The sequence below is a fragment of the Pleurodeles waltl genome, chromosome 1_1, assembly GCF_031143425.1.
Source record: "Pleurodeles waltl isolate 20211129_DDA chromosome 1_1, aPleWal1.hap1.20221129, whole genome shotgun sequence".
Classification (NCBI taxonomy): domain Eukaryota; kingdom Metazoa; phylum Chordata; class Amphibia; order Caudata; family Salamandridae; genus Pleurodeles; species Pleurodeles waltl.
In genome coordinates this window covers 852,326,018-852,350,587 of record NC_090436.1, presented here as the reverse complement: position 1 = coordinate 852,350,587, position 24,570 = coordinate 852,326,018, and the positions used below count along the sequence as shown (strand labels likewise).

At 44.1% G+C, this 24,570-nt stretch overlaps 1 protein-coding gene across 1 annotated transcript; it reads left to right on the top strand.

The window, feature by feature from the left end:
• Window positions 1-1,250: 1,250 nt before the first annotated feature.
• Window positions 1,251-24,570, top strand: C1_1H9orf40 (chromosome 1_1 C9orf40 homolog). Its single transcript, XM_069229143.1, has 2 exons — window positions 1,251-1,659; window positions 23,578-24,570. Exons 1-2 carry the CDS (start codon window positions 1,297-1,299, stop codon window positions 23,734-23,736), a joined length of 522 nt encoding a protein of 173 aa, XP_069085244.1. The 5' UTR covers window positions 1,251-1,296; the 3' UTR covers window positions 23,737-24,570.

The window sequence follows — 24,570 nt, the reverse complement described above, 5'->3', positions numbered from 1 at the left end:
TGCTTTTAAAAATCTTCCACAGTTAGAAGTTACATATGAAAACGTAAACACAAATGGCTGTTTTTTTCCAACTAAATTTCAATATTTTTTATTTCAACTATTACTTTCTATAGGAAAACCTCGAAGGATTTACACAAATGACCCCTTGCTGAAATCAGAATTTTGTCTACTCGTCAGAAATGTATAGCTTTCCGGGATGCACCAGAGGTTTCACACCCATTTCTACCACTAACCAGAAGGAGGTTGAAAGAGTAAAAAATAGGAAAAATAGGCTATGTCATAGTAAAATGTCAAAACGATGGTGAAAAATGTGGTTTTCTGATTCAAGGCTGCCTGTTCCTGAAAGCTGGGAAGATGGTGAGTTTAGTATACCAAACCCTTTGTTGATGCCTTTTGCAGGGGAAAAAACAGGTACTTTCTTCTTGAGCTCTTTTTTTCTCACCCCCCCCCCCCCCACCCCCCCAAAAAAACAAAAGCTACCTGTATTTAGGTTAACTTCTCGGTCCCCTCTTGGGGAATCCACAAACCCTGGCTACCTTCAGAATCCCCACGAGTTGGGGGAAAAAATGACCCAAATTTGGCATGGATACCTTAAGGGGACAAAATGTAATGGGCCTAAGTGCAAACTACTCCAATTAGCCAAAAAATGCTTAGCAGCATGGGAGGCAGTCTAACAGCAAAAGGGTTAAAGCTCAAACTCATGCAGCTGGATAAATACACCAAATGACCACACCTGCATAGTGAGCAAATACTTTTTTTGTGATAACAAACAACTTCCGCTCAATCAAAACATGTACTCATAACTCCCAAAATGTAGGCAAAGCCCCTCTCTAGTGATGCTTATATAATTGTCTGGCAACAGCCCATGAAAATATATTCTATGATAAGCTCAACAATTATATAGTAGCCATTATCATGCAGTACCTGGTTTTACTGGTCCAACCCTCCCTAATTAGAACTTTCCAAAAGCAACATTCCAACTGCACAAACCAGAAAAAAGAAAAAGGGTCGGGAAGGGACAATGAAACGGCAGAGAAAAAGAAGAGACTATATGACACGTTATACACAACAAAATTTGAGTAGAGAGTCTATTAAGAGCAAAAGTGAAAGGGGCCATAACTAAATCGGAGGAAGTGCGAGTGGATTTAGGGGTCCTGGACCCCTGACAGAGATGCGTGCGCTTTCTAGAAGGGTGCACCCAAGGATGGTTTGTCAGGAGGGGGCGCTCTCTCCGTCCCGGAAGGGGCGGGATTCGAAGGATTGTTCCATTTGCTATAGAGGGTGCCTCGGCTGCGCATGGCTAAGAGGAGAGCGGATTCTATGCTGGCGCTGCGCGCGCCCCCTTCTAAACGTTTCTTGGGTGTAGAGTGTCGCCGCCTTCCCTACGTGCCGCGGCCCCAATCCAAGAGGAAGATGGACCTAGCGGAAGAGCGCACCGGGGAGGGGGCTCGGCAGTCTCAAAGAGCTCGCTTTGCCGTTCCCGCGCAGCCTGCCTGCCGTTCACGCAGCGCAGATGGGGGGTTGAAGAGACCCCGCGTAGACGCAGGAGTACAAGGCGAGCAGGATTCGGCGCCTGACCCCGGTGCAGAGGGCGAAAGCCTACGGCGAGGGAGCACCGAGCCGATAAGGAGGAGCCTGTACGGCAGCCAAGATCAGCAGGTAAACAGGGACTGTTTCCAGCCCAGTACTGTGCTTTGGTGGTGGGATGACCTAGAATCGTTGGTTCTCGTCCGCCAGCGGCGAATTTTTCTTTCGGTTGGTAAGTAATCTAAGTAGGGCACGGGTCCGCTTTGGCAGTTGGTAAAACCGCATTCGGGGTCTGACGCACGAGACTTGGCTCAGAATGTTCGGCGGCTGAAGTAAAGTGTTTTTAGGCTGTTGTCCATTGGATGATACCTTTGATGACTGTGAAGACGTCACTACCCAGAACAGCAACTCCCAAAACATTACTTTTGCCGTTATCGTTTCTCGCCACACCGTAGCGAGCCCCCGACTTTTAAAAGTCGCTTATAATCCCTTCCACTCATGCCAGTCTGTGTAATGTTGTGTTGTTTTTTTTTTTTTGATCTTGCAGCCGAGGTGTGTTACTCTTATTTTTTCGTGCACTTTGGGTTGACGCTGTTTTTGGGCGTGTTGTAATGTTGTTGTTTTATAATACCGTTTATCAAACTTTTAGCGCTTAATTGATACTTTTCTTTTGACTAAAGTCTAATATTCCGTATCGAAGTCGGGCTAGCGAGTATACCCAGCACCTGTAAAGTACAAAGTTTCCACGTTGCACGGTGTCTGCCACTACACGCTTTTCCAATCCTTGGTTGTGTGTTAGAAATCAGAGGTATAATGTTAATGTAGTAAGTGTTACATGAATCTACTTCTTTCAGTTTAAGACATCAAGTTATAACTTGCAAAACGTATTAGGTACTTAAAAATTAAGGGCCGGGCTACTCACGCCGCACTCATGCGGACAAGACTCACGTTTCTGTTTCTTTGTAGCTTTATAAACTCTCTAGACGATATGTTACGTAATAGAGATATATATATATATATATATATATATATATATCTGTTATTCTTGCCATTAAACTCAACTAAGATCGTTTTGAGACATAGTAGTCCTTCGTTTAAGACCTGTGCTTAGCTAAACGAATCATGATAAAAACTCTCGATGTAAATATCTAATGGTTTTCCTTTTATTAGGTCACAGCTTAGCTAAAGACATCTTAGGGACAATCAGAAAGTTTACTAAGGAATGCATTACGCCTATTGCTTGCCATTGACTTTGTGGTTTGTAACTCACATTTTCTTGTTTTTCATTTGCTGGCTTTATTTGTTTTAGGCTGTTCAGCTTGAGTTTGTACCTTCCCTTGCCCAAATCTTATTTACGGTATCCTTCTGAGTGCTCCCTACTCTATGCCAATGTACTCTGCCACGCTACCTAACTGTACTCTACAACACTCCAGTATAGGCCATACCATTCTGCTCTGCACAGCTCCATGTCACTTCACTCTACTCCACTTTATGCCAATGCTCTTTACGCCTCTCTACTCTTAACCACTGCACATTATGCCACTACTCTCTATGCCACTCTACACCACTGCACTCTGACCCTGTGCTCTGCAACACTGCACTCTCCACCAGTGAGCTGTGCTCCCTTCTATGCCACTGTACTCTAATGCTGAAGTCAACGCTCTCCTGAAAAAACCTACGGTGGACCCCAACGACCTGAAGAACTTCCGCCCCATCTCGCTCCTCCCCTTCCAGGCCAAGGTCATCGAGAAGGCCGTCAACAAGCAACTGACCAACTTCCTCGAAGACAACAACCTGCTCGACCCCTCCCAGTCCAGCTTTCGGGCCAACCACAGCACGGAAACCGCCCTCATCGCAGCCACCGACGACATCCGAACCCTGCTGGACAACGGAGAAACAACCACCCTCATCCTCCTTGACCTCTCGGCTGCCTTCGACACCGTCTGCCACCGCACCCTAATAACCCGCCTCCGCTCCACCGGTATCCAAGGACAGGCCCTGGACTGGATCATCTCTTTCCTCTCGGACCGATCCCAAAGAGTCTACCTTCCGCTCGGAACCCACCGAGATCATCTGTGGCGTCCCACAAGGCTCCTTGCTCAGCCCTACTCTATTCAATGTCTACATGAGCCCCTTTGCCGACATCGCTCGCAAACACAACATCAACATCATCTCCTACGCCGACGATACCCAGCTGATACTCTCCCTCACCAAAGACCCAGCCACCGCCAAAGCCAACCTGCAGGATGGAATGAAAGACATCGCAGAATGGATGAAGCTCAGCCGCCTGAAGCTGAACTCAGACAAGACGGAAGTCCTCATCCTCGGAAACTCCCCGTCCGCCTGGGACGACTCTTGGTGGCCCACGAACCTGGGCACCGCACCGACCCCTTCAGACCACGCACGCAACCTCGGATTCATCCTGGACCCTCTTCTCACCATGACCAAGCAAGTCAACGCCGTCTCGTCCTCTTGCTTCCACACACTTCGCATGCTCCAAAAGATCTTCCGCTGGATCCCCGCCGACACCAGAAAAACTCTGACCCACGCACTTGTCACAAGTCGCCTGGACTACGGAAACACCCTATACGCAGGAACCACCGCAAAACTTCAGAAACGTCTTCAGCGCATACAAAACGCCTCTGCACGCCTCATCCTCGACGTACCCCGCCACAGCCACATCTCCGCCCACCTAAAACACTTGCACTGACTACCCGTCAACAAAAGGATCACCTTCAGGCTCCTCACCCACGCACACAAAGCCCTCCACAACAAAGGCCCCGTATACCGCAACAGTCGCCTCGCCTTCTACACGCCCACCTGTCAACTTCGCTCTACCAGCCTCGCTCTCGCCGCCGTCCCTCGCATCCGCCGAACCAACGCTGGAGGGAAATCCTTCTCCTACCTGGCAGCCAAGACGTGGAATTCCCTCCCTGCCCACCTCAGGACTACCCAGGACCACCTTGCCTTCAGGAAGCGCCTCAAGACCTGCTCTTCGAGCAGCAGTGACCTCCCCCCCCCCAGCGCCTTGAGACCCTCACGGGTGAGTAGCGCGCTCTATAAATACCATGATTGATTGATTCTGGACCGCACTGCTACTCTACATCACTGCACTCTATGCCATTTGACTCCACTTTGCGCCACTGCCCTCTGCATCAATCAACTCTACAACACTACTCTGCGCCACTGCACTCTACTATGGACTACTTTACATCCCTGCATTTTACAATGCTGCACCTACAACTGTAGACCTACAAGAGTCCAACCCTCCTGCAGATGACTATAACGGAAATGGGGGAAGAGCAAATCAACCAAAGACCACATAGCCTACAAGAGTTCAGTCACCACGCACGACTAGCAAATCAGAGCTGCCAAAAAAGCCGCCATTCAGGAACGCCTCCGCTCCAGCACTCAGAACAGCAAAGAGCTCTTTGCCTTTGTCAAAGAGTTCGTGAACGCCAAGACAGACACCTCATCCATCCCTCCCTCCCAAGACCTCTAAGACGACCTTGTCACATTCTTCCACTAAACAATCCAGGATATTTACAAAGGCTTTAAGAACCAAAACCCACCTGCACCGCTCACAAATACCACCACGGCCCCGGCACCACACCAGATCCTGGACCCCCCAGCACCAAAGATTCCATCCACTGGGGAGCACCATTGGATCTGTGCCCTCATCCCATCCTTAAACTGGCCAGTGCCACCATAGTTCGGCAGAACTCAGGTGCTATCAACCAGTCGTTTAAAACCGCCACCTTCCCATCAGACTGTAAGCATGCTGAGATGAACCCACTGCTGACCCAAGGGAGCTGAAAAACTACAGACCCATCTCTCTGCTCCCTTTCCCAGCCAAAGTAACGGAAAAGGCTGTCAACCAGTAATTGGCAGTATTCCTCGAGACGCACCAAATCCTAGACCATTCTAATTCGGAATCGGGAGCAACCACAGGCCCAAAACAGCACTTCTAGCAGCCACCAACGACTTACACATCATAATAAACCACTGAGGCATGGCCGCACTCATCCTCCTTGACCTCTCCACAGTCTTCCTCTCCACCTTCTGCGCACATTCCACGATGCCGGCATCTGCGATGTAGCACGAGAATGGATCAGGTCCTTCCTCACTTGAAGAACACAGTGTCAAACTACCGCTGTTCACATTAGAACCCAAAGATACTTGCCGAGTGCCCCAAGGCTCATCGCTCAGCCCAACGCTTTCCAACATCTACATGGCCCCTTTATCCAAAATCATCAAACACAGGCTAAACATCATCTCACATGCTGACGATACCCAACTGATCCTCTGTGTCTGACCCTGAAAAGGCCAAGATAAATTTCCACAGTGGGATGAGAGCAGTTGTCGCCTGGATGTCAGCCAGCTGCCTCAAACTCAACTCTGACAAAAAGGAGATCCTTGTAATCAGCTTTTCCTCTTCCGCCTGGAATGATTCCCATTGTCCTATTGCACTGGGAAATGCACCCGCTCCCACTGACCACGCACACAATCCGGGCATCATCCTGGATGCCTCTTTAGCCATGACCCACCAAGTCAATGCATCTCGTCGTCCTGCTTCCACACCCTCCTACTCCTTCAAAAGATCTTCAAGTGGACCCCCTCTCACACGAGGAAGACAGTCACTCATCCATGCTAAGTCAAAGAGAAAACTTTAAAACCATCCAACGAGAGGATAAATTGACACAGATGTGGCCCAGTAGGCAGCAAAACCCACAATTTCTGTAGAGAGCAGTTATTACAAGAATACATTTGGGGTCCTAGTAAATCTGATTCTGACCCATGAAATAATTTTTTTTATTTTTGAGTTCTTTCTTGTTGAACATGTTCAATTAGTCACGCTAGTACTGGCCTGTGGGATGAAATGCAGAGATGTTTTAAGGCCTACAATAATGGGCTCTGGCTCAGGACCCTAGCCGTTCAACGGTACCCCTGATAGATTCTGTTCTGTTCTCCACCCCCTCCTCCTCTGATGACCTTGAATGAATTGACAGTGGGCCACTGATATTATTTACAATATTATTAGTAAGATGCTGCTATATAACAGTATTGAAAAGACATGTCTCTATGAGGTGGCTGTCCCTATGAGGTGGCTGTGCTAGCAGTATTAGAGGGATTTAGCACTTGCTAAAAGAGATGCAGTTCCACGTTGTCAGTCAGGTGGGGTCTGGTCTTTATTGTCTATGAGAACTTGTGGAAAACTGTGGCAAGCCATCATGCCCTTGGCGTCAATCTGGGTGCAGTCTTGTAGTCTGTCTTTGCAGGGCAGAGGTCAGCAGGCGTCAGGGCAGTGCAACAAAGTATAGCAGCAGTTCCTACGAGCAGTCGGTAACAGCAGTGGGGTAATCCTTTTAGCGCAGCAGCCTTTACTCTAGCAGAGGTTCTTCTTGGTCCATAAGTGATCTGTTTTTAGAGGGTCAGAGACCCAGTGCCTATACCAAAAGGTGCCTTTGATGTGGGGTATGACTTCAAGAGGTTTCTCTGAAGTACACAGGTTCCCCCTTTCAGCCCAGCCCCGGGCTCCAGACTATCAGTGGGAGGTAATCAGCCCCTTTGTGTGGGCTTTGGTCACTACCCTTCGAAGTTTGTGAGCCCTTCCCAACCTCCTCCCCAGGAAGTGAGGATGCAGTGCAGTTGAGTATGTTGTGTTGTGGGTGTCTTGGGAATGCACAAGTGTAGCTGTCACCTAGCCCAGGCCAGTCGTGTATTAGAGACAGCCTGTAGGCACACAGGGCAGTCAGAGTAGGGAAATGCCTACTTTCTAAAAGTGACATTTCTAGAATAGTAGTAATAAATCCGACTATCAGTAAAGAGGATTCATCATTGCCATTCCAATGATACTAAGCTTGACACAGCGACTCGTCTCTGATCAGGAGTTACAGCTAAAACATATTTTTAGGAACTCCCAATGCTGCTGCCCTGTGAGAGGGGCAGTAATGGAAAACAAACTTTGGGAGTTTTTCATCACCAGGACATGTAAAGCTTAAAAGTACATGCCTTGCCATATCTTACATGGCCCACTGCCCTATGGGCTACCTAGGGCCTACCTTAGAGTTGACTTAAATGAAAGAAAACAAGTGTTTAAGGCTTGGCAAGAGGTTATGAATGCCTAGTCGAGGTGGCAGTGAGACTGCACACACAGACTCTGCATTGGCAAGCCTGAGACATGTTTACAGTGCTACTTAAGTGGGTAGGACAATCTGTGCAGCAGGGCCACTACTAGCTTTTTAATTTATAGGCCCTGGGTATATGGTATACCATGTTACAAGAAACTTGAATGTAAATTAAGTATGCCAATTGTGCTTACAACAATGTGGTTACATTAGCACTGGTTTGCAATAGTAAAGTGCTTGGAGTCCGAAGGCCAACAAAAAGATACAGGAGGTAAAAGGCAACAAGTCAGAGGGAAGACCCTACTAAAATGTCGGGTCTAACACTCAAATATTATGCAAATGTCAAAATGTGGGTTTTAAAAAAAAAAAAAAACACAATGTACTCACTTTTCTATTCCAGCAGTTCACGCAAACTGCATAAATCCTACCATCCAATGGTGCTACTTTTCTACCAAAGAAAAATTGACTCCTCTGTGTGGGTGACCTGTTGTTTAGAACAAAAATAGACCAAAACTGTGACCATGTGATGGCAGCATTGACACTGTTGACTTGACATTGTCATGGCTATAGCCTGTTATTGTAAGGTGACAGGATAAGAGGTACTGTTTTTATTGGTGGAACGTTGGGAGCACTGGGTGGAGTTCTGGAACCTTAGCTGTCCTAGCTGGACATTCTAGGTAAGAAAGTGGTGGCATTCATACAAACACAAGTTCTTTGTAGCTAGTTTTGAGAAATGTCTGTGGTTGGTGAATTGCCCAAGGTAACAGAGGAGCCCAGGCCCAATTATTGTAGCTACCCCACTAATTCACCTTATTCTAATCTTCTCTGTTAAGCTTTCTTAAATTGCTTTGTTGAGCATTTCCTGTCTCTGTCAACACACTTGAAGGATTTAATCTAGCGAAGTTTTGTAATGCCGGGGTGAGACATTGCTATTTTCTGTTGAGATTCTTTATTTGTGACTTCCTATTGTAAGATAGTCTCCACAAAAGAAGTCTTTAAAAAAAAAAAAAAACTGCTCTGAATCACCTGGTATTGTACGCAGTGGTACAGGTTTCCCTGCGCTTAACCTCAAATTCTTGGTAACATTTAAAAAGTAACATAGCTTTCGTTGACCCACAATATGTATTTATTGCCTCGAGTGATGGATATTTGATACACAGTGAATAACTTTGTAAAACATGACAGTGCTTTTTATGGGTATGGAAGACTGTTGAACATAATGGTATATTTTTTTCTGAGAATCTGCCTTCTGTGCAAAAAGGTACAGGTGAAGACCTTGTGACATACATTCCTTCATTTTCACTACAATTCTGTTCCCCCACAAGGAGCATGACAATATTGGGATTGTTTTTTAAGGCTTCAGATGTGCAAATCTGACCCCCAGCAAGAAGCCACATGTTGTATGGAGTTTTGACTAATGTAAGAAAAACCCAAAACGGCATCTGGGTGCTTGCCAGAGCACAGATATGTGCTTTTACTACAGCCAGATCTGTCTTCTGGCCCGGGCACAGGCATATGTGCCCCAACAAGGAGCTAGAATGTGTTTGAATTTTATTTATTAGGATGAGGTAAAACAAAATGTGCATTGTCTCCAGTCCTGCAGGATGGTTGTTACAGTTGTCAGATGTCAGGGTAGGGAGATTTGAATTTATAGACCTTCCAGACTATGTTCGTGGTGCATGGCACCTCTTGATGGTTAAACGAAGGAGGTGGGCCTGGGAATGATGGTTCCATGCCAATAGTTGGGAGGGGTGATGAGCAAGATTATACTTACCTAAATGGAGTAGATGTAAGCCATCAGACTCTTTGTGGGCATAGGTCATGTGTCTTCTCAAATGAAGGATTTTATGCCTGAGTCAATGCGACGTAGAATCTTTCTCCTTACCGCAAGAGGGAACATTCCCAAAACCTAATTGTATCTTGTGAGCCGCAACAGTGGCCCTGATGAAAGGGCAGGATATTGGTATTGCCGTGTATTTTGCCCAGCTCAAGTTATATTTTGAGAGGGAACCAGTAAAGAAAGTGAGCAACAATAAACTGATGTCATTGAGTATTATGGGGATATTGTCTGTTTAGAGGAAGGGCGTTATAGGTCCCAGTTTAATGGGTATGCCCTTGATCAGGGGTGAGGACTAAAGGACTTTCAGCTGGTGGTTCTAGAGCGAGGAAGAATAGAAGAGGGGAAAAGGGGACACTTATTTTGTTGTGTTTTATTGAGTTGGGATTGAACAGAAAGTCTCCTTGGTGTTTGTGCAGTAAAATTAAAGTCCAAAATTTGTCCATTACACAAAAGAGGTATCCCCATTCTACCCAATTGAATGCTTTTTCAGCATTAAGGAATATTTTCAATACGTCTTCCTCAGAGTAATGGGTGTTCCATAGTAAGTATTTTTCTAGAGTAGCACCCCAGAACAAAGCCCAACCGTGACTGGTGAACGATGGAATTACTTTACCCTATCTGGTTATTAGAATCAAGGTCAAGATTTTGATGTAAACGTTTGGGGTAGATGGGTCTGTAGTTTCCACATTCCAGGAGGTCTTTGTGGGGAATATTATGGTAGCCTTATTATAGACGGAGCCCAGGGAGTCTGAGGTTTCTGCTTTCCTTAGCTCCTTGCTAAGTGAAGGAGCCAGTTGAGGTTTGCACATCTTGAAGTCTTCACCTAGAATCTACAAATTGATAAGCCTGACATGAGCTCATTTAGGGTAATCCCGTGAATCATTATGTTGTGTCCTTCATCGCTGAGCAGTCAGGGCTGTGATTTAGGGAAGAACTCCGTGGGTGAGGATATGTCTTGGGTGGAGGTTTATAAGTTCTCATAAAAGGAAACAAATGCCTTGTAGATGTCCCAATGGTGGCACCAGTTTACCCATGTGGTCCTGGATCTCTGGGATAGCCAACAGTGCTTCTCTGTACCATAACTGGTAAATGAGCACCCTACCTGCTTTTCCCCCTCTCTTGTAATCCCTCTCTTTGAGCCTAACAAAGATATATTCTCTGCTGAAATAGAATAGTGTTAAAGGCAAACCTCTTCTCTTCCAATCAGCATTGACGAAGAGGGGTAGTGTGGCACCCCTGTTCAGTGGACAAGCATGGAATTGTGTGTTCTAGCCAAGCTGTTCTGCTGAAGAAGCCTTCTGTGTAGCCAAGTCATTCCCTCTTTAACGGACCCCTCCATGTCACATTGTCTACCCTTCTGAGTCTGTACTTGAGAGACCAATTGCTCGTTGACCTCCCTATAAAGTAGAACATGAGAGCACAGCAGCTGCTTCTCTTCTGAGAGCCTCAATTTGGATCCCTGCCGCCTCTATCAGTACATGGGGGATATGCATGGGCAATGGAAAGGTTTAGCTGATAAGGGTAATGGCCTGAGACACCCCTGGTGTAAAATCTCAGTTTATAGCATCTGGCAAAGCAGAAGGCTCCACAGTAGTGATACGAGTGGGAGGAGCTGCTATGAACCATTCACCTAAAGCTATACTCTTTTTCTTGAAGTTGGATATCAAGCCAAACATCGATTGCATTGTGGTTGGAGATTAGTGTAGTGAACCCATTTCCACTATCGTACTCTAATCCAGGTGTTCAGTCCTATCCAGCTCTACATCTATGGCTACAATCTACTCATCTCCGATTATAGCCAAAATAGATAAGAAGTCTAGATAATTGGGCAAAACATTGTTGCTTACCAGAGTTTGGGTTATGTGCACGATCCGACATCAGTGTGTGTCTGGCAGCCTTCAGTTTCACAAAGGCATATGTGCTATCTGGATCTGTCTGGAACTGAGTATATATGAGGTTTTTGTGCATCAGTATTGCGATTTATATATTTGATGGCATGTGTGACTTTAGATGCACATGCTCCGCATACTCCTGCCATCTAGTGTTGGTTCCTGAGCGTTGCAAGTTGTTTTTCTTCGAAGAAGTATTTTCGAGTCATGGAATCAAGTGACTCCTCCTTGGTGACACTGTGCATGGGCATCGACTCCTGTTAAATTGTTTTCTCTCCGCCGTCAGGTTTGGGCGTGTGTCTTCGCTCTTTCGACTCCCTTTCGGTTCAAAACTTTCCTTCCGTCTTCTCTTTATGGATGGTATTGTTTTCTCGATCTCTAAATTTCCATCTTTGGGTTCGTTCCCACTTGTCGGTCCAGGCACCGACTGCTCGCCCTCTGGGGCGACCTCGCCCATTTTGGACCTACCTCACCATGTGGTACCCAAGAATTTGGTGAGCTAATGGAACGGCTGCAGTTTTGTTTCTGTCCTCTGTGCCACTCGAAATTCCCCCTCACGGCCCAACATCTGGTGTGCAATTTATGCTTCTCCTTCAATCACTAGGAAGCTATCTGCAATGCTTGCAAATCCTTCCGGGCAAAGAATACCCTTTGGGACCGAAGAGCTCGTTGGGTGGAGATGGCGCACAAGACTGTGGACGACACGCCGCACATTTTTGGGGAGGAGCCGGAACAAGAGGAGGCCTTCTCCAACCAGGACTCCGGTGTCCAGTCAGATGTCGAAAGCCACAAGGTGACAGCATAATCCGTGAGTACCATGGTCCCTCCTGCCCACTTTAAGACGGATAAGAAGCCCCTTATAGAGGTTGCCGGACTGCCACTAAGCCATAGCCGGTTCTGAAAAACTGCTTCGACTTCCACTCTCTCCAGCTTGGCTCTGAAAACGGCGAAGACCGCAACACCATCTTCACCATCAACCTCCAGCTCCTTGGTCCGAGCCATCTTGATAGGGACTTAGCCACTGAGTACTTTGGCTCCGAGCCGACCAGCCTCCACTGCTGCTTCTGTCCTGACAGGACACCAACCAAAACAGTCAGTGCCAAAAACTAGGTAGCCCAACATCTTAGGAGCACAAAGACTCCACCTCGTCTTCACCTATGCCATCACCCGTTGAGCCTGTTTTGGAGACTATGACCACTTGACAGCGCCACCTCCATATCCAGGAGTGCACAGCACACATTTATGCTTTCTCCCACCCCTCCCTCCGGTCACGTTGAAGAGGAAACTGTTTGTTTTTCCATGGGCTTTGGACACTCTGCTCCAAAGAAGGCGACTAAAGAAAAGGATACCACCACTTCTCCCAAGCCTTTTCCATTTCCTCCTGGTCGACCTTCTCCACCACCTTCACTGCCTGCTTCTCTTCCACCCCATTCACCTGCTTCTCCAACTGCAGGAGACCTGACACCCCAGGGTTCCCCTTTACTTATTGGGGAAGATTTGGATGTGACACAACAGGACCCAGATCCATGGGACACATATGACCGTGATCCCATGATAAGTACTGACCTAGATTTGTACCCCCGCAAGACCCTCCCACCAAGAGGATACTACATCCTACCAGCCGGGTAGTAGCTCAGCTGCCTTCCATATTATTGAGCTAAGCAGACTTCCTTTTCAACACCTTGATCTCCACACATAGGAATAGCCAGTGCTCCTCATGCTTCCTAGCATGCTTTGTCACACAGGCAACATTTTTAAAGAACCAGTCCGCTCTAGGGTTATCACCGCTAAAGTGGAGAAACTTGCTCCCTGTGATCAACTATATATCAGATCCCAGGTCCTGACAGACTCTATAGTGGCCACCACTGCTAGAAAACGGGCCACCAGTCAAGTCACAGGGGCCTCTCCTCCCCTAGAGAAGGAGAGCAAAAAGCTGGATGCGGCTGACAAAAGGGTGGCTGGCCAGGCAGCGAATCACTGGCGCATCACCAGTTCACAGGCCTTGCTTGCGAGATATGATCAGGCTTGCTGGGATGAAAAGGAGGAGCTCCTTCAATATCTCCCTGATGAGCACCGCAAAAGAGTACAACAGATTGTTTCAGAGGGGCAAACAATCTGATAATTCCATCCGCTGGGCCCTCGTTGCCTCAGACACAGATGCAAGTGGTATGAATACCAGTATACTAGTAAGGAGACATGCCTGGCCTAGATGCTCAGGCTTCAATTCAGAGGACCAGCAAGCAGTGCTCAATATGTCCTTCAACAAGAAGCATCTTTTCTACCCTTAGCTGCTGGACCCTTTTTTGGCTATTTGGGGTAGTTTGCGCTTAGGCCTTCATAACATTTTGTTCACATAAGCTATTCACGCCAAATTTGTGTCCTTTTTCCCCCCAACATCCTAGGGATTCTAAAGGTACCCAGAGTTTGTGGGTTCCCCTGGGGGAGACCAAGAAATTAGCCAAAATACAGCTAAAATTTTGTTTGTTTTTTCAGAAAAATGGGGGAAAAAGGCTGCAGTAGAAAGCATGTGTTTTTTTTTTTCCCCCTCTGAAAATGGCATCAATAAAGGGTTTGCGGTTCTAAAATCTCCATCTTTCCAGCTTTCAGGAGCAGGCATTTTACTGGGGCATACCCCATTTTTACTATTTTTTATTTTTATTTTTTTGTGTGCTTTTAGCCTCCTAGTTAGTGACAGAAATGGGTGTGGAGCCAATGCTGGATCCATGACAGCTAAAGTTTTATGAAAAGTAGACAAAATTCTGAATTCAGCGAGGGGTCATTGTGTAGATCCTACAAGATTTTCCTACAGAAAATAACAGCTGAGACAAAACCATATTGAAATTGAGGTGGGAAAAAAACAGCCATTTTTCTCCACGTTTTGCTCTAACTTTTTCCTGCGATGTCATGTTTTCAAAAGGAATATACTGTTACGTCTGCTGGACTCTTCTGTTTGCAGGGATACATAGGGCTTGTAGGTTCATCAGGAACCCTAGGTACCCAGAGCCAATAAAGGAGCTGCATCTTGCAATGGGTTTTCATTGTATACGGGGTGTACAGCAATTTATTTGGTGAAATAAAAAGAGTGAAAAATAACTATCATGTAAACCTTTGTATTTCCAAAATAGGCACAAGATAAGGTGTTGAGAAGCAGTGGTTATTTGCACATCTTTGAATTCCGGGGTGCCCATACTAGCATGTCTCAAATAGATGTTTTTTTACACACTGTCTTGCATTTGTAAGGAAAAAATGTAGAGAAAGATAAGGGGTATAACACTTGTTCTGCTATTCTGTGTTCCCCCAAGTCTTCCTATTAAAAAATGGTACCTCACTTGCGTGAGTAGGCCTAATGCCAGCGACAGGAATAGATCACACAACGGTCAATGTTGGTCCTTACATGAGGGCAACTGTTGTCCCTGGGGTGATTCATTCCTGACGCAGGCACTAGGTGTAGGCACTCAAGTGGGGGTCAAAATTTTATCGGGACAGGTGGGGAAACGCTGGGTGGTAGGAATTTTGTGGATCCCAGCATATTCCTGTAGTTTGTGTGACACAAATGCAAGAAAAAATAGTTTTTATTCAACATTTCACCTTTGCAGGGTATTCTGGGTAAGAAAACATTGGGGAACCAACACAAGTGACACCTCTGTGGACTCTCTCGGATGTCTAGTTTCCAAAAATGTCTGGGTTTGGTAGGTTTTCCGATATGGTCGCCGAGCCCAGGACCAAAGAAGGCATGTGCCTGCCTTACAAAACCAGGTTGTTTTGTGATAGATAATTTTGATGTTTCCATAATACGATTTGGGCGTTGGAATTTTGGGGCTGAACTAAATTGGGGAGCTCCCAAGAGAGCGCACTCTGTGCTTGCTGCTGCATGCACCTGCTCTCAGGGTTGCGCTAATCCGCTATTGTCCCACTGTGCTTGCGAAGGGACAGCAGGCCTGTCCTCATCACCTCCCTCATAATCAATGGAAGAGGAGTTATCGAATGGAATTTCTCAGACTGCAAAATCACTCACAGAGTCTGCGCCATTGTCCTATCCCTCAGATGCTGTCTCATTATCTGCTGTCTCATTCTCTAATCCTACGTCTTACCTGTCCTCTATAACCCGAGAGAGGGCTTGAGCAGCAGTAATCCAACTAGATGCCATCTCTGCAACTGGCTAAACTGTTGCTCTAAAACACTAGCCTACGTAGACGGTCACAATTGCTGGTGGGTGGGTGGGTGGATGTGTGTGTGTGTGTGTGTGTGAGTGTGATACGTGCAACAGTAGAGGTCACCCTACTTTCGCTTCTTCCCTCAATCAGCACATTCTTTCAAGACATTGGAAAAAAGACACACTATTGCTTCACATTGTCGCATACCAGTCATAAGTATTTAGCGCCTAGTCTAACAATCATTATTGGTGCTCACACTCCTATGACCTCCTCTTCGGATTCCCTCACTACCACCCAGCAAAAATGCCATTCATCTCTCCATAGACTACCCCCCACCACCGCACATATGTATTATAGTGCAGGTAATGGCTGACTTTACTAATCTACTCAGCTATTTACATAAAATACAGATTTGATTTTGCAGTAGGCATATAAACCTTCTGCTCTTCTTTATGGCATCAGAACTGCCCCTAAACAAAAGTCAGATCCTTTTGTAGCAGAAACATAATCACAAGACTTACTTGACTTTTTTTTATTGGTGCCTAAAAGCTACAGTTAAAACGCATCAGTTGAAGTATGTGCATTGCTTTAAAGAAACAAGCTGCAACTGCAAGAGAACTGGTGGTGAATATATATATATATACATATATCACTTTTATATGTGGGTGTGGTTTTCCTGGGGGCTCATTGCAGCCCCCAGGGAAACCACACGCGCATTGACAAAAGCGATCTCTCTCTCTGTGTCTCTCTCTCTCTCTCTCTCTATACATATACACAGATATATAAATCTATTTATATATATATATATATATATATAACATTTCTTAACCGCTGTATGGTTTCCATTGCAGCCTCTTGATCACTCAGCTGTCTCTTATGAAGGACACACAGTTGAGTTATGGATTCCTGGAATACATTTTAGAATTGAAAGGGAAGCGCATTGCAGGAAAGGTCTACGTAGCCCATAAAGGTTTAACCCTGTGAGGTTGGTTCTACCAGAGGTTATTTAGTATGGTGCTAAAACCAAGGAGCAAGTTTTAGTTGTACAGTGTAATGATGCATTTGTGGAAATAATCAGAAGATAGCCTCATTTTTTCTGAATTGGGAAAAGTCCCCACAAAATTAAGGCTCAGGATGGAGCTTAACCCATAAAACACAAAGGAAGGAGTGTCCCATTTACCATACGTTAAGATTTGGAAAAATGATTGAATTCATTGGTTGAACATGGTATACTAGAATCAGTAAAATCTTTAATTGGTAGCTGCTTGCAAGCAAAATACTGAGCTGAGAGTCTGTTAGATACTTGTTGGACTAGAGAAATTTAAGTTGACTTGTGTCCCTTTGTGAATATCACTGAAATGTTCACCAGTTTAATGGAGTTGAGGTGGTTCACGAAGTTTGACTTAGTCTTGGCTTACCGCTAAATTAAACTGGACCAGAAGCTAGACGTCTGGTGACTTTTTTTATCACCGTTTGAAATATACCAATATTGTATGCTGCTTGGTTTAGCATTGACTGCCTTGGTGTTCCACAGAGTGATGTCACGTTGAAGAGGGTTTGAGGTATGTCCATCTTTTAGGAAACCTCCTCAAATGACTGTCCATCAAGACATCCCAGCACAAACCATAGTGACGGATACCCTCCTCTCCAGTTAGGGTGCTCACATGGCCTATTTTCTGATCCAAGGCTCTGGATCTATGCCGGAATAGTCTTGCCACATCAACCTCCTAGGGTTGAGAGCAGCGCAGCTAGCTCTGAAGGCTTTCCTCCCGACAATACAAATAACATGCAATATCTGAACAGGCAGTGAGAAACAAGATGCAGACTTCTTTCCCTGGAGGCTCAATCTGGAAATGGTTAATCTCCAGGGATCTCTGAATTAGAGCTGGCCATCTGCCAGGCATCCAGAATGTTCAAGCGGACACTCTCAGGAAAATCACTAATGGGTATTCGATCTGTGCTGTCCTCCGAGATGTCTTTATTTGACCGTGGCTTTCCCCAAATAGACCTCTTGGTGGAAAAAAAAAAACGCCCAGATTTCACCTCAAGATTTTACCAACCAGGCACGTTAGGCACTGCCCTATGGATTAACAGATCAGACACATTTCATTATGCCTTTTCTCAAGTTTCCCTTGCTGTAAACAGTGTTCCTCAAGCTGTCTCACTTGAAGGCCAGAATGATTCTCATTGCTCCAAAGAGGTCTCGTTAATGCTCATTTAGAAATCTTTCACCCCTCAAGAGTGCTTACACAGGAGACTGCTGTATAGGATAGGCCACCTTCACAAGTTCAGAGTCCAGGTTCTACACCTCAAACTTCAGTCATTCAGCTTGGCTCATGAATACATACAATGTAATCACCTAAACCTTCTTCAGCAGTGCATGGATGTTTTGAGAGAAAGCAGAAGACCATCTACAAAAAAAAACAAACTATTATTTAAATGATACCACACTTGTGTGGGTGGGCCAAAAGACGTTGACACAAAAGGTCCTAAAGTGCTACGTGGAGAGATCAGCAATAGGGATAGCTTAAGTGATTTGGGGCCGTGCTTGGCTGCCACCCATGGAACCCTACCAACCACAGACCGTTTTGAAAAGTAGACAACCACAGGATTCATTGCTGGTGTGCCTTACGTGAATCCCACAAGGTTTACTTACCCACAATGCACTACAAACCTTGCCTGAAATCGCACATTTTCCTTAGAATTCTGTGATGGAAACTTCCAAAATACACAAAATTGCTAACCCCTAGAATTGCCTCACTTGCTTCAGTAAAAACTCTGCACCACTTGTGTGGTTGGGCCTAGTGCCTGCAACAGGAACAGATCAAACAGGTCAGTAGGAGTCCCCATGCAAGAGCTCCCATTGACCTTGGTTTGATCTGTTCCTGTCACGGGAACTAGGGCCAGCCGCATAAGCGGGGCAGCGTTTTTACATACAAAAGTGAGGTATTGCTTGGAGGGGGATGTAGGAATTTTGTGGATTCCTGTGAATTTTTGAAGTTTGCATCACAGAAATGTAAGAAAATGTGTCATTTCAGGCAAAGTTTGAGGCTTGCATGGCATCGTGGCTAAAAATAAATAAAGCCTCCTGGGATCCACACAAGGCACGCCACCCATCAGTTCACTCTAAATGAAACTGTAAATCAATCATTGGTATCACATTTTAGTTTCTCAAATTAATCGTACCATTCTATTTATCAACAAAAAGGTTGGCCAAAAGTTACACAAACTAATATGCAGACAAACAAATACCCAAACGTACACATATACAAGGTGCTTCACAACTCTCCCTAATTCAAAACATTGTGGTTTTATACTGATCAACACACTAATCCACCTTAAGGAGATGGTTGCCTGATTAATCACATCTCTAATGTTTTTTTTAATTTCTATCATTGCTTTGAAAGAGATGTTATCCAGAGTCCTTAAAGGTTGAATCAATTTTCTTGGCAACCTCTCATAACTAGTCGATGTGTTTCAGCTTTTCCTATAGGCCTCTTCAGAACTACCAGAGAGGTAAGTACCTAATGAATATAAACGGCGTGAATTACTTTCACTGATTGTATCGAACCTTCACCATGAGAGAATAGGATAAAATTAAGGACTATCTGAAAGCTCTCCCCATTCCGTGATGTCACACTTGATAGTGAATGGGCTTTTTAATTTTTTTACTTTAATTTTAATTTGAGTTTGTGCACGGAATAATTATCAAAAGTCAACCTATTGGTGAAAGGTGGCAGACATCACGGAATTGGGAGAGCTTTCATATAGTCTTTAATTTTAGCATATTCTCTCAGGGTGAAGGGATTTGGAGGTTCAATGCAATCAGTGGAAGTAATTCAATTTAAGAGGTTGGGGCTGAGAGGATCCCTGGGGAACACTGCATATGTTACTCTTGGGTTCTGAGGTGAAAGGTGGGAGGTGGACCCTTTGAGTGCGACCTGTGATGAAGGTGTGGATCCATTGGAGGGTGGTGCTGCGGCTAACAAACAGTAACAACAATATTTATGGTCTCAAAAACATGTTGCTTCAGTACGTTGTATGCCAATATGCTCCTTGTAAAACAGCACAATGCTGTCATTCATAGTGAAGCCAGCCAATAAACGGAGACAGAATCTTGATAAAAAGCAAAAGGTCTTGGTTAATGCCAGGCCTAATTAGGAGCCCAAATCTTAAAAGGAAGCCACAAATGTGCAACCATGGTATATATTCCTGCATTAGTGCAAATTTATAGAAGTAGGCCATTAAATGGAAACTTCGAGGAAATATTTGAACTGCATTTTAGCTCAAGCAAATATGTATGTGTAGATTTGCTCATGCACAAATGTGTCGATCATGTACAGCTTCACTTTCTCTCCAGTTACATTCTTCCCAGCTGTTAGGAATAAATTTGCAAGCTTTCTCAGTATGGGAAAATATTAGAGAAGAGCTGGCAAAGACCCCTACAACATGCAAGTTTGTAGGTTTGCACAGACACAAAAGGGCATTCCAGCCCTAAAACTACTGCTTACTGCTACGTACAGCCCCAGAGAGAAGAGCTGGCAAAGACCCCTACAACATGCAAGTTTGTAGGTTTGCACAGACACAAAAGGGCATTCCAGCCCTAAAACTACTGCTTACTGCTATGTACAGCCCCAGAGAGAAGAGCTGGCAAAGACCCCTACAACATGCAAGTTTGTAGGTTTGCACAGACACAAAAGGGCATTCCAGCCCTAAAACTACTGCTTACTGCTACGTACAGCCCCAGTATGTACATCTGTGGAAAGGTGGCAAAATAAGGAACTTGCTAGTATTCAAACCCTACTATAGTATGATCCCTGCCATAATCGGAGAGGCTATTATCAGAGCCCTTCTACAATGAGATTGTTGCCATAATTTGTGGCTGCACTACATGGCACCAAAGGGACAAGTGGATTTTGTTATAGGACAAGTAGATTTATGAGGCAACCTGTCCCCATAGACAAGTAGATATTTAAAAAAAAATCCATAACCTGGCTTATTAGAATTTTTCTTAGGCTAAGAAATAATCAAAACAATCTTTGTATCTTTGTTGCGGCACAGAATTGTATGTCTGGACCCCGGCAAGTAGCCAGATGCTGTGTTTTTGTGTTTGTATTTTTTTTTTTTCTCTGTTAGTCTAGGAAGAAATGCAGACAGCATCTAGCTCCTTGAGGGGGCATATGCTTGTGCTCCAGAAATGAGCCCGACATTGTTTGAATCTTTTTCTCAGGGCAAGTGAAAACACAGACAGCCTCTGCGACCTCTATCTCCCTGCCAGAGGCCTGCTGCAACATGTCAGTGACCTCAGAGTCTGTGATGTATGGCCTTCAGACAGTGCTAGAGGTATGTGCAGTGATCCTCACCCCCAACACCAAGTTGCTCATAGGTAGACTGTAGGACGCTGACTGAGCCTCTGCCCAGGCATTTAAAGTGGGCTTGGCAATGTTTAATACATTGCCAGTACATTGGTGGAGATTATTCCTAACCTTTCAGTAGCTTATCTCCAATTGTGTGTGTTTTTCTTTGCTTGGCTGGAGATAAGTCTGAAATGACTATAGTCTGCCATTCACTGTTAGGTTGTGGTGCTTCTGAATGTGTATACCATGGTATTCTTTCTCATGTAATGCACCCATCTCCTCTCATCCCAGTCGCTTCTAGATCTATCCCAGACAACGTGACACTACTCTTCTGTGAACTATTGAGCATTCCTCTGCCTATGATCTTCCTGGGGCATTAGTATTATGTCTATGCCCCTTGTATCAATCTTCTCCCTCCTTATTTGAACATGAGGCAGTTCACCACAAAGAATATCTTGGACAACACCCGCTCTTTCTTGTCCCCATGAGGAGGCAGGTTCTTTAGAGTATGTGTGCAAAGTAAGATTTTGCTTCCATTTAGAGACCCTTGATGTCCTCTGCTACGGGGTCAGAGGTGAATTTTGAGCTTCCATTGGTGGTGGACGTGGTATCCGCATAAAGCAAAGTAGGCACAAGGTCTACCTTTTTATGTACAGGCCAGCAGATGTTTTCGCATGCCTGTTTGCATTTGTGGTGTTTATCTTGTAAAATTTATAATTTTTGTAATTTGTTTTTTAAATTTTTTTATGGTTGCTAATTGATCTCACTCTGCCAATGCTTGTTGACATAGCCAGAGGCTACAACTCCATAAGTTGTGTACATAGGCAGAGACCGCACCTCCATAAGGTGGGGTAAGGGAGCAGCTTAGGGATCCATCAGGTGACCACTCGCTGAAAATCATTGCATTGTCGATCATTCCTAGGGTCAGGTAGGAGAGTCCCAGTTAAATTGAGTTTTGTCTAATCCAAAATGAATGCCTGGTCAGTAGTTCATTCTTCTAGTAATTTAGCACCCTCCATCAGAAAAAAAGACTTCTATGCTTGCAGTCCATTTTTATTTGTTAATACGTAGACAGATAACCCAAAAGCACAAAGCTGTTTAAATAGCTGAATGCAATAGGAAATCACCTAATGCTCTCTAGTAAGCGTATGCTTTGAACATAAACTTACCAAACAGTTAACACAGCCTCACTATGTGGAAAAAATGCATACAGAGAAGCTTTTTACAGGAAGGCCCATCTCTGAATGTAGGTAGAGAGAAGCCTTTACTCCATGTGATTAGCTGCACATGCAACTAGCTGAGACACGTGGCAGTGTTCTGCTGTCTCTATAAGTAAACACCTTGTTAAAAAGTGAAGCCAAGCAAGGCAGTGACGCTCTACCCAACCTCTGCTTTTTGGAGGCTCATCAGAAAGCGGAGACCAGCTATATCTGGTCGTCAGGCTGACTGATGCCATCCATTGCTCTATGTTGGCTGTAGCCCGGGTCTGTAGAATAATAGAGGGGTAGGAGAGCACTAATGCATGTCTTTGCGCTGCAGAAGCAGACATAGCTGGGAGAAGGCAGAGAGTAGGAATATTTCACAACTCTCTATAGCATCAGTTCTTAACTTTTGAGTTCTGTGGACCCCAACTTAATCATAACTGGTACATCATTAATGGAATCTAAGGACCCCCACCGAGTCATTACTTGGAAGCCAGGAACCCAACCTAAGCAAGCAATTTTGTTGATTTGAACTGCAGAATAATACACAAAAATAAAGAAGCAAACATTAATCTGACAAATATACGACTGATAAAATAATTTATTTAAATCACAAATGTAAAGGGAACCAACATTTTAATCTCATGGGGGAAAACTGACTTTTTTCTGAATTCAATTGTGAGTACTCGCCTTCCATACTAGGTTCTGTTTGATGGACTTGCACTGCTCTCACAAATCAATCTGAGGATTTCAGCTAATTTGTGTGGCCTACAATTTCAAATTCCTTTACGTTTACAGAAGGTTTGACATTTTTCAATTTATATTTTGCTTTTTTATTTATATACACTTTATTAATTTGCTAGTGTTTAATTTTCTAAGCAGTCAGACTCCCTGAGCAGGTTAAGAGCTGCTGCCCTCTAGTAAATTAGAGCTCTCTGCTGTATGTAACAGTGCTGTTCATGCCAAAAAAAAAACATATTTTTTTTAAAGTCATGACAATCTGAGCAGGGTGCTAAAAAAAAAAACAAGAAGCTGCCTAATCGTGAGCATGGGCAGATCCAAGGCCCTATCTAAGTTACAGTAAAGGAATATACTGTCTGAAACCGACTGACCTGCAGAAATTATTCTGCCTATATACTGGTGAATTCATGTTTAATTAGAGGTAGATGCTGGGTTTCAAATATTTCTTACTCCGGAATTTATTTGAATGGAAATACAATTATTGTAGTAAATACCAGCCATGTCATTATTCAAGAATGAGTGCATTGATGTGAAAAATGTTTTTTTTAAACTCTTACTTTGACAATTTTGAAGTAATCATTTGCTTACAATACTGATGTTTTGAAAACTAATCAGTCTGACTCCCTTGAAAATGGTATTATGGCCTTGTTATTGTGTTGTTTGTTATAAAGGTTAACATGCTCATGTGAAGAACTTTTATTTTCTAATAAGTGATCTTTATTTTTAATCTCCTCTTCAGGATGGGGAAGAATGCTGGCAGTACAATTCATTCCATTACTGGAGAGTTCCATTACCTAATATTGATTTCTCTGAAATTCTCCAATTGGATGAGGGAAATATAACAGAATTTGCACCTGATACTTGTACCGAAGGAGCAGAAGTTGAAATGGAGAGTTAACGTTTTTTTTTCCAATGGGACTACCAGCGCATATGTTGGATTTAAAAGAAATCTTGTTTTGAAAATAACAAGTATATTGATGTGTGAGAGAGGTGCCATTCTTTTACACGTCTTCAGAATCTGTTGTCATCCAAAGTTATGTAGCTGAAACCTTCACTTATCCCTCTTATAGAAAATGTTGTGTAAGTATCTGCAAAAAAAAAAAAAAATCTATATTTTCCAGTCTATAAAAAGGCCTGTTACGAAAACAATGTGTTGATGAGCAATAGCAATTAATAGAAGAGGCGTTTTAGCCTTGCTGCTGCACTCGAACTCTTTCTGTATTTTTGCTGTTTTCCCTGTACAGAATTGTGTAATGTTTAAATACATTATTTTTGTGTTTTTCCCTGGAAACAAACTTGCTACAAATATATATTTTGGCTTAGAAATTGGTGTGATACCTTTCTATAGGAGGTATTAATTTAAGCCTGTGAAAATGTTACGTTTGGGCAAGAATTCTTATCTGTAATGAAAGCACTCATTCTGCGTGTCAATCCCATTCCGTTTACATTGGGTTTGGTATGAAACTTGCTAGAACCACTAATCTTCCAGTTATTCCAATTCTTGGAGTAAGAAAAGTGTTGAGAGTGAAACACAACCAAACATTTGTTATGTTATTACCAGTGTATAATTTAAATTAACAGAAGTTTGAAAGAAACTGTTAATAGCATTACTGATCGTATTGTGAGGTGTCTTTGTTGCTTAAAGAACTATGTCAAAATATAGGGTTTTGTTAACTGTTAAATATGATCTACATCAATAAAACACCTACTTTTTTATGCAGTTTCAAACAAA